Raw genomic sequence first — 10,749 nt, 5'->3', positions numbered from 1 at the left:
ATGTACAGCTTTATGGGAGGAGGGTTATTCTGTGCTGGAGTTGGAAACATACTCCTCATTGTCTCCACGGCAACGGACTACTGGATGCAGTACCGTCACTCCAACAATTATATGCACCAAGGCCTGTGGCGGTACTGTGTGCCGGGAAAATGCATGACACATACTGACAGCATTGGTAAGGGAATCGTGTGGATATCTTTCATTTCCTTGACAGGCATTATACTTTTGCTGCTCACTGTGCTTGACTTGCCTTGACGTGAAATACGCATGTATTTCACATATAATAATGTCAATATTCAACTCATCTTCAGTTCCATATAAGGTACTGTAATTCATAATATGGGCCATATCATATGTGACAATAAAGACATTCCACTTAAGGTTTAAAAAGACAGTTAGCGGCAGTAATACAGGTATGAAAATGTTATTACTCACACCTCGATTTATGAATGATGAATGAATTTGCCGTCTTGCCTGCGACGCCTGGCTCTCTCTGGGTCCCCACCTCCAGCATACTGGGATGCCACCAGGGCCTTCATGATCCTCTCCCTGCTGGCCTGTTTCATTGGCATTGTGATTGGCGTCATGGCCTTCATCCACTACTCCTCCTTTGATGGATTTGACAAGACGTTCGCGGCTGGCATCCTCTTCTTCATCTCATGTGAGCTCTCCCGCGTCTGAGATGAGACGATTTCACCGCGAGGTGAACGGTCGGTAGTTTCATGGTCGCATCTTCCTCCCGCAGGCTTCTTTGTGCTGCTGGCCATGGCTGTGTACACCGGAGTGACGGTCAACTACTATGGGAAACGCTACGGGAATTGGCGCTTCTCCTGGTCCTACATCATGGGCTGGGTGGCTGTGGTGCTCACTTTCTTCTCAGGTATGTAGGGGTGGATTGTGGACCGTATTTCCTCGCGGGTTTTCAACCATTCCTGCGTTGTTTTTTGACGAGTGAGGTACCCTTCTCCACAGGTATCTTCTACATGTGTGCCTACCGGATGCATGAATGCCCCAGAAACTCCAACTCACGCTGATCTGCCGAAAGTGTTTGACAAACGCAAGATAATGGTCCTCACGTCATGACCGAGGAACCATCATTAATGGACTTCGCTTCATTTGCTGTTCACTTGATCACTGAGCAATATGCAAAATAAATGACGATGATTGTCACCCTTTGGAAGCCATCTTGATTTGTATCACACAAGATTCAAGAAGTTATTTGTCATATACATATACATGCAAGTTGAGTTATGTGGACGTTTTTAACTATGCTCACTAACTGACAACCAGGCAATGAGTCACACATTGCACAACATGGAGATGAACACCCATTCTAAAATATCTTTATTTTAGTGTGATATAGTGCAAAACAGAGCAGCAAGATTTGACATCAAACAAGTCAGCCCCACGGATCCATCCCAGAGGGAAAGAAGCATGCAGTGGTAAAAGCACTGATTAATCTGAACCTGTAGTGGAGAGTTCCAGAAAGGGGTCAGTTGCTACTTTTAGTATAGCATTTATAAACAAGAAAAAAACAACATAGCCCCAAAACCAGATTGTGAATGATTCTGAATATAATGCTTGAAATCAGTGATTGCTTTGACCAAAAGGCAGTGGCGGTTAACAAGACTTTAAGACTTTAACGGGAATGTTGGGGATTAGTCAACCTCCTCGATGGTGGGTCCGGCGGAGGAGCCCCTTCCTCCGGGGGCGGCCCCAGCCCCTGGGAAGCCACCGGGCATCCCCTCCGGCATCCCCCCGGTGCTCTGGTACAGCTTGGTAACAATGGGGTTACAAACCTTCTCCAGCTCCTTCTGCTGGTGCTCAAACTCATCCTTTTCTGCGGACTGCAACAAGAGTTGGACATTAAAATATATTGTCATCTAATAATAAGAAAAACTTAACTGATAAACAATAAATAATAAAATAATTATACCAATGAATGAATCTTATCTATATTTCTTGGAACTTTATACCAGTTCTTTTAAAAAAAAATTGTAAGGTTTCTATTTATGGGTTTCAGAAATTTTGAATGAAATGGTAAGAAACCGTCATTAATATGATCTACTGGTCTTGCTGGCAACTATGATAAGTTACAGAATTTTGGTGTCATTTGTATTTGATAATTCCATTTGAAAACACAGGAAAGTCATTGCTTTTTCCTCACATTGCAAACCCAAAAATAGAGCGGGTGTAGGGCTGATGTAAAATCTGAGAGCTGACTGGTAAACTAAGTCTTAACCGCTCGGTGGGTACCTGGTTCTTGTCCAGCCAGCTGATGGTCTCGTTGCACTTGTCCAGGATCTTCTGTTTGTCCTCGTCGCTGATCTTCTCCTTCAGCTTCTCGTCCTCCACCGTCGACTTCATGTTGAAGGCGTATGACTCCAGACCGTTCTTGGCGGACACCTTGTCTCTCTGCACGTCGTCCTCAGCCTTGTACTTCTCCGCCTCCTGGACCATGCGCTCAATGTCCTCCTTGCTCAAGCGACCTAGTGATAATGATGACAAAAACAACTTAGAACTTTTTCATATTTTAGGTATCACATCTCACTTTTATGTTATCTTGAAACAATTGATTTTATCCTTGTTTTGTTTAAATTGCCCAAAAAAAAAAGAATAATTGAAATAAATATGTTACTGAGAATAATACTCTACCCCTTTTTAGAATAAATTTAGGCTAAATCAAATCTTCAGGAACCTGGACACCCACAGGTAAAGTGCTTTATTTTGAGATTGCCTCTCAGGTTTACCTTTGTCGTTGGTGATTGTGATTTTGTTCTCCTTGCCGGTGCTTTTGTCCACAGCAGACACGTTCATGATGCCATTGGCGTCGATGTCAAAGGTCACCTCAATCTGAGGAACGCCGCGGGGGGCAGGGGGGATTCCCGTCAGCTCAAACTTCCCCAGCAGGTTGTTGTCTTTGGTCATCGCTCGTTCACCCTCGTACACCTGCAGGCACGTTTCAGGAGGCACGACCAAATATCACAGGATTTTTTAGGAAACATCTTGACTTCAATATCAATGGGGATGAGTGTTTGTACTTTCAAAAAATATTTGAGAAATGTATCAGTATCCCTGTTGAATATCCCACCTGGATGAGCACACCGGGCTGGTTGTCTGAGTACGTGGTGAAGGTCTGGGTCTGCTTGGTGGGGATGGTGGTGTTCCTCTTGATGAGGACCGTCATCACCCCTCCAGCCGTCTCAATGCCCAGAGACAGGGGGGTGACATCCAGCAGCAGCAGGTCCTGCACGTTCTCAGACTTATCCCCTGACAAGATGGCCGCTTGTACAGCTGCAAGTACAAAGGATGGGAGCCGATAAAAATTAATTCACATGGGCAACATAGCCAATTTATGATCACTAACACTGATACATATGAATGATTTTTTTTTTTTCTTATAAAAATCATGTTACATGGGTGTACGAGAGGCATGTGAAGTGACACGCTTCCGATACGTCCCTGAAACGCCATTTCCACCACCGAATTCCTGAATAAAATTAAATGTTGCCTTCTACTTTCAGGTTCTGAAAACTGAATGGTGGCATTGTCTAGAGACAAAGTATTTTTTTACGCATGTACTGTAGTAAAAATGATGTAATTTTATTTTTTATTTGGCACAGACCTTTTATGATTGAAGAATGCAAATTTTTTTTTTAATAATAAATTTTTATATATAAATATATAAATATATAAATAAATAAATAAATAAATAAATAAATAAATAAATAAATAAATATATATATATATATATATATATATTTATTTGTCATAGTTAAGGAACCACGTGGCCCTTGAGCTGCGAGTTGCTGACGCCGGCCTTAGTCAGATAACATTTAAGGAGAATGTGATCAAACAGGTTTGATGTAGTTTATACCTGCACCGTAGGCCACCGCTTCATCTGGGTTGATGCTCTTATTAAGCTCCTTTCCATTGAAGTAATCCTGCAGGAGCTTCTGGATCTTGGGGATGCGGGTGGACCCTCCCACCAGGACGATGTCGTGGACTTGACCCTTGTCCAGTTTGGCATCACGGAGGGACTTCTCCACTGGGTCCAGGGTGCCGCGGAACAGGTCAGCATTGAGCTCCTCGAAGCGAGCCCTGGTGATGGAGGTGTAGAAGTCTACGCCCTCGTACAGGGAGTCGATCTCGATGCTGGCCTGGGTGCTGGAGGACAGGGTGCGCTTGGCCCGCTCGCACGCCGTGCGCAGACGTCGCACGGCCCTCTTGTTATCGCCGATGTCTTTCTTGAACTTGCGCTTGAACTCAGCGATGAAGTGGTTGACCATGCGGCTGTCGAAGTCCTCTCCACCCAGGTGAGTGTCGCCCGCTGTCGACTTGACCTCAAAGATTCCATCCTCGATGGTCAAGATGGAGACGTCAAAGGTGCCACCGCCCAAATCAAAGATGAGGACGTTTCGTTCAGTTCCCACCTGCAATGGAAATGTTTAAAAACTATGTTGATGTCACATTTTGAAAGACAGATTAGAGCAGAGCTAAATGCTTTACCTTGAAAACCCCTTTTTACAATGGAAATCACCTTTTTGTCAAGGCCATAAGCAATGGCAGCTGCTGTTGGCTCGTTGATGATGCGTAGGACGTTGAGTCCTGAGATGGTCCCTGCGTCTTTGGTGGCTTGACGCTGAGAGTCATTGAAGTAGGCGGGAACAGTCACCACAGCGCTGGTCACAGTCTGTGAACAGGAAACAATCACTTGTGAGCATTGTCAAGTGTTCTCATTATCAAGTATTATCTTATACTTTATCTGACTTTGTTGAATGGGTGGAGAGCTGTTTATTCTACACAATATTATCGCAGTAAATAATGAACACATTCAGTATTCCTATTTACTTTGCCCAAGTAGGCCTCAGCAATCTCCTTCATTTTGACCAGAACCATGGAAGAGATCTCTTCTGGATAGAAGGCCTTTGTCTCTCCCTTGTACTCCACTTGTACTTTGGGGCGTGAGGAGTCGTTGATGACTGTAAATGGCCAGTGTTTCATGTCGGACTGGACGACGCTGTCATCAAACCGCCGACCAATCAGGCGCTTTGCATCTAAGGGGATGAAAGGGTGTTAAAAAACAAAACAAGGAAGAGCCATTTGCCAGGCTCTCGTAGGAGAAAACATTCTTACCAAAGACGGTGTTTGTTGGGTTCATGGCCACCTGATTCTTTGCCGCATCCCCAATCAGCCTCTCTGTGTCTGTGAAGGCCACATAGCTGGGAGTGGTCCTGTTACCCTGGTCATTGGCAATGATCTCCACTTTCCCATGCTGAAAGACCCCCACACAGGAGTAGGTGGTGCCCAGGTCAATGCCAACAGCTGGTCCCTTTGACATGATTCCTGAGGTCTCTGGGTAAAATGACGAGACAATACCATAAAAGTAATTCATATAGCTAAATATTGAAGAACACTTTTAAAGTGGAGGCATAAGCTGTTTAAATCAAAGTATCTTAGCATGGCACAACTGTTGGACAGGAGATAAGAGATGCTGCTGTGTATGATGAGTCACTGATGCTATTATTGGAATGGGTGGAACCAGACTCTGAGATGAAAAGTCACCACCACCTGTCTTCAAGCCTCCAAACAGCTTAGCAACGCCTCTCTTTATTATGGCAACAACCAGTGGTGGAAACTACTTCAGTATATTTTTCAAGTACTTACTGAAACAGATTTTCAACTTCTAGCCCACTTCATTTCACTTACGTTTTTTTTTGTTTTTTTTAAGATTCAGGAGATTATATGTACATAGACTAAAAGCAAACAAAGCAGAATAATCATGGACTGCATCTATCAAACTGTTGATTTAGGATAACTCATTCATGATTCACAAGGTCCTTATCCTTTTTAATTACTATGATATCACACACTATTTTTCATGTAAACTGTAATCAGGGTAAACATGAACACTCAGCAGAAAAAAAGGGTGTGGTCGGCACTTATGATGTTATTACAGGCTGTGTTATATACAACTGTCATGTTTTTATTTTAACACTTTTAAGTACAATTAAGAGCATGAGTTAATGTAATTTTAGTTCGGCAGAAATGTCAATGTTGTACACTTTCATTTCGCCTTCATTTATCGGTATTTGTACTTTCACTGCAGTTAGAGGACTTAGAGGTGAGTATTTAGGAGTATAGAGAAGTCTTTCTTTCACCAGTGGCAAGGACACTGTGGGCAGTTTGGGTGGCTCTAAACTTGACGTGATTGATTTAACTCATAAGAAATGCTTTTCTATCGGCACCCCAAGGGCGTTTTAACCCAATTCCGATAGGACTGACGCTCAGAGCGCCTGCGCAGTTCCCATATTTCGGAAAGTGCTCGAACGTTGCTTTCACTTTCTTTTGTGCGTAACAGGCGAAGGGGGAAGGCCTCTTTGGGACCGACGCCCCCCCATCAAACCGACTTGGATGACAGCCAGACCCCGGCCAGGCTGCACCGGGCGTGTCTGGCTGTTATCCAGCAGGCGAACTTTACGTAACACACGGAAAGCTTGAAAATATGCTCACATTAGCCACCCCACCCCAGTCAGTACTAGATGTTATCTCCACGGACCGTCATGTCGGCGTAACCCGTATTCCACGCAGCAAAGAAAACATCAAACACTGAGTTAACAGTCTCTCAAACTATTTGACACTCCCCCCCCCTCCGTCAACACTGCCATTCATTAAGACGTGCGACTCATTATAGAGGTACTTGCCTTTCCAACGTGTTTTAATTCGCAGTTACTCGACTTGTCACCGCTGTGGACGACGCAGCTGCTGCTCGGCCGTCGCGCGTCACGGAAGAACCCTCTAGAAAAACGGGCGCGGCGCCTCAGCCAATCAGGGGGGCGGCGCCCACAGCGCGAGGCGATACGGGCCAATCAAACGGGACCCCGGGGCTCCACGCGGCTTTGTTGTTGACTCGGCGTCAGAAATCGTTTTTGCGATTGTTTTCTGCTCGGACGAAATGACAATAAACAAAACCAACAACAACGACAACAACAAAAATAATAATAAAAATAATAACAATAAACCCACGTTCATCTGATTCAACGAATTCGAATACGAAATATGATAAAAGATCAAATAAACAATGTGATCTTTTATTTTTTATTTTTTTTAACTGGGCGCGGCCACAGGGCAATGGCGACGACTGTCGATATACCGACTCATTCCTGAGGCGTGTGGAAACATGTCCCACCAGGAGAAGTGATCTCCAAATTCATTTTACTTCGTTTGTAAATCAACGAATATGTTTGACATTATTATCTATTTTTAATGTTAAATGATTGTATTTCATGTCGTTTGTTTTCTTATTTGAAAGGGTAAACAATGATGACAAATGTTTAAATCGTCATTTTCATACTTTCACCTTTAGTTGTGTTAATTATGGGACTGATTTCCCAGCACATGCAAAATAATACTGAGTGAGTGAGGGAGTAAGTGAGGGATTTCGCTTCGGTCGAAATAAGTTGACGTTTTTTTTAAAGCACCTCAATAAAATTAAAACGACTTAATTTATAGCAGTATATAGGCCTTATTTTTATTTTTATGATGCGGTTGCTAAAAAGTGTTCCAAGTTTTCATAACACCATCAGATATTTTTATATTAAAAAAAGAGTAATAAAATGCAGCAAACACATGGTTAATTATAATCCTGACGATCACACAGGTCTTACTTAATAATCCGTTTTTCAAAAAATAAGACATATTTTAATGTTGTTATTCTCACAACCCTGACACGTCAACACCATCTCTTGAGCATAAAAGACTGTTGATTGATGAAATCCATTTCTATAATTTCACTTGAACGGGCAGACTACAGGGACTGCCCACTGTTCCGAATGGTCCAAAAAATGTTCGGTTATAAATGACTAGGGTTAGGCAGGGCCGTTTCTAGCTGTTTGGGGGGAGGGATTCCAAAGCCTTGAAGGTGGTCCGGTGGCATGCATTCAACATTTGAATGCATCAATCTGGTGCACCCGAAGAGGAAGAGGCTAAATCCGCGAAATAACTCTCAACATCATTTTTCCTCTCAATTTCAAATGCAACATCTCAAGTTGACCCCAGCAATTTGAACCTTCAGAAAACGATGATGAATGGGAAACACTGGGGCTCGCCTACATCAAGAAACTCCTGTAAACCTACAGGATTTACCCAATCTGCTTTATAACATCTATCAATGAGACAGATGCTGCATTTTCCTTAAAATGTTTATTTCAAATGTAATGAGAAAATTTGTTGAGGAATCAAAATTAAGGCAAAAATTTCAACTGATAAATACTAAACACATAAAAATACCCCTTTCCCCTCAAAACCACAATAATTTCAATAAATTAGGCCATTCTACAGTGCCATTGCACAGTGTGCTTGGCTGGATTCGGGGGGCCTATGCAACCCAATAGTCCGCATATAGCAAGAAACGGCCCTGAGTTTAGGTATAAGCTTAGAGATGGTGAGAGTTCGGGTTAGGGTTAGGGTTAGGGTGTTGTCCATTGTCAACGGGACATTTTTCGGACTACAGTATTAGGGTCTCGGAATAATGGGCCGTCGGAACAAGGAACACATAGGTTGCGTAGGTTGACCACAGCAACATAGGGAAGAACCGAGATGGCTCCTATGTTTTTGTTTTTTCTGTTTGTTTTTGTCAGCATTAGGTTTTCTGTCTCATGGTGGCGACTCATAGTTTGACAGTGTAAACTAAAAGATCACACACTCAGCGTCAATGGATGGCTTGCAATGTTTCATTTACAATTTAGCCTGTATATCATAATCAATATCATATATTTTCATCTTAATTTACACATTGGTCTGTACTATAAGAATTGATCTGAATGACACTGTAGTGTAAAACTTGATCTGGATTCTTATTACATTTAGTTATTCAATGTCTTTGAGGTCACTTTGTTTCCAGCAAAGGAACTTTTCCACTCGGTCTAATAAAACGATTATAATACAATTTCTGACATCCTTGTGTATTTTACTGTATTTTTTGGCATTGCAGCAGCAAAGGAGCAGAAAGAGGCCATACAAAAAGGATGTATGAGGATAAAGGATGAATTCAGAGTGGCGTGGGCCTCAGATCCAAGCTGAAACAAGTTTCTTCTTTAATACCAAATATAATACGCATAATTGTCTATAATACTAATCTATCGTATGGGCAACTCTGAATAAACAGGGATTTTAACAACCACCTGACCACCATTTAGGCTTTGTTACTTTTTTTAGGTTTGTTAAGTGTATATTGCCATGTTTTACTTATTTATTTGTTTATTTATTTATTGTGGCAGATCCACCTGCCACACACCACCCGAGTGGTGTTTTCAGGGCCCTCCGACACAGAGACACAATCAGAGATGATGTAAAAAACACCAGTTTATTGTAGGGAGTGGGCAAGATGTAACAAGCCGGGAGCAGATGGAACATTGTCATGACAGAGGCATGCCCTGTGTGTGTGGGGATGGGGGTTTTACCTGTTGCTCATCGATTGCTCTAACAAGCAACAGGCGTACAGCCACACCGATCCCAGGCCAAATTACCCAGGTCCGAGACAGGTGTAGCTGCTGTAACACTGCAATTTGAGTTGCAAAGTGTCTAATGTAATCAAACAAAATGTCCACAAACTGACCTTTCCCTGTGTCTGCGGTGCAATATTTAAATGTACTGAAAATAGGCTTCGGTGGTATATCGATATAGAAACAATATTGAGAAGGAGAATCTTTATTCATCACACACACAAACATATGCACCCAACACACACACACACACACACACACACACACACACACACACACATACATGGCAAATGGGGGCTGGTGAAACGTGTTCCCTTTTAGCCCATCCTGGCTTGTCCTTCGTCTGGGGGGCGGCCAGGAGCAGTGGGCAGTATACAGTAACGCGCCCAGGGACCAATTCCAAACGTCCACCGCTGATCAGATGACAATCTTTTTGTATGTCTCTGGTGGGGGTCCTTACCAATGTTATACGAAGGAAACCCCATGTGAGCAGGGGGAGAACATACTGTACATTCTCCACACAGAAAGGCCCCTAATCAGGAGATACAGTAACATAACGCAGCACGGTGCCAACAGCGATATCAGAGTAGATATAGTCCGGGAGTTTGGTTATCGCAACATCCCAATATAATTAAATGTTCTATTAAAGGAGCATTACAGTAAAGTAATGCAACTTGCTGTTCTGAACATCGTAGAGTGGTCTAGCTGTTCTGATCAAAGCCTCTAGCTGTTTGGTCATAATATTCACATTATTTTGAGATATAAAAAAGAAAAAAAACAATAATAATGAAAATAAATAATAATAATAATAATAAAAAATTATATATATATATATATATATATATATATATATATATATATATATATATATATATATATATATAAACTGTATATATATCATGTTATAGTCAATATTGCTCAGCCGTAGCTGTAATTCAGGCCATACAACAACAACAACAACGACTCATCCCAGAGTCGCCCTGGAGCTGCACATGGCCTGTGAGTCACACGCTATACACCACGCACGTTTCTCACACATTCTTCTGCTTTCGTGTGGATGGACCCTGCCATAGCAGAGTAAACTTCCATACATGACTCTTCCCCTAACCAGGAAGAGTCGTCCATACACTACGTCCTTTCCTCCCCCTTCACGTTTGTGTAAGTCTCACTCAGCGGCACGTGGGAGGAAGCCGCACACCAGCCCAGGGCCCCGGCCCTGAGCGGGAGGGAGGGAGGGGCCCGCCGC

General features: G+C 42.8%; 2 protein-coding genes across 2 annotated transcripts; one reads left to right on the top strand and one right to left on the bottom strand.

The window, feature by feature from the left end:
- lim2.3 (lens intrinsic membrane protein 2.3) lies at positions 1 to 1,034 on the top strand (the record flags this gene model as incomplete). The annotated part of the gene is made up of 4 exons (XM_080007144.1): positions 1 to 175; positions 512 to 661; positions 746 to 880; positions 973 to 1,034. 4 exons carry the CDS (start codon positions 1 to 3, stop codon positions 1,032 to 1,034), a joined length of 522 nt encoding a protein of 173 aa, XP_079863270.1.
- Positions 1,035 to 1,321: 287 nt separating this feature from the next.
- Positions 1,322 to 6,826, bottom strand: hspa8b (heat shock protein family A (Hsp70) member 8b). Its single transcript, XM_080007113.1, has 9 exons — positions 6,705 to 6,826; positions 5,137 to 5,355; positions 4,852 to 5,057; positions 4,541 to 4,693; positions 3,878 to 4,433; positions 3,092 to 3,294; positions 2,751 to 2,949; positions 2,257 to 2,489; positions 1,322 to 1,847 (listed from the first exon to the last, which is right to left on the bottom strand). Exons 2-9 carry the CDS (start codon positions 5,339 to 5,341, stop codon positions 1,659 to 1,661), a joined length of 1,944 nt encoding a protein of 647 aa, XP_079863239.1. The 5' UTR covers positions 5,342 to 5,355; positions 6,705 to 6,826; the 3' UTR covers positions 1,322 to 1,658.
- Between the last annotated feature and the right edge of the window lie 3,923 nt (positions 6,827 to 10,749).

The sequence above is a fragment of the Zeus faber genome, assembly GCF_960531495.2.
Source record: "Zeus faber genome assembly, chromosome: 9".
NCBI classification, from domain to species: Eukaryota; Metazoa; Chordata; class Actinopteri; order Zeiformes; family Zeidae; genus Zeus; species Zeus faber.
The sequence above is the reverse complement of the archived record's forward strand: the minus strand, read 5'-3'. Positions and strand labels throughout refer to the sequence as shown.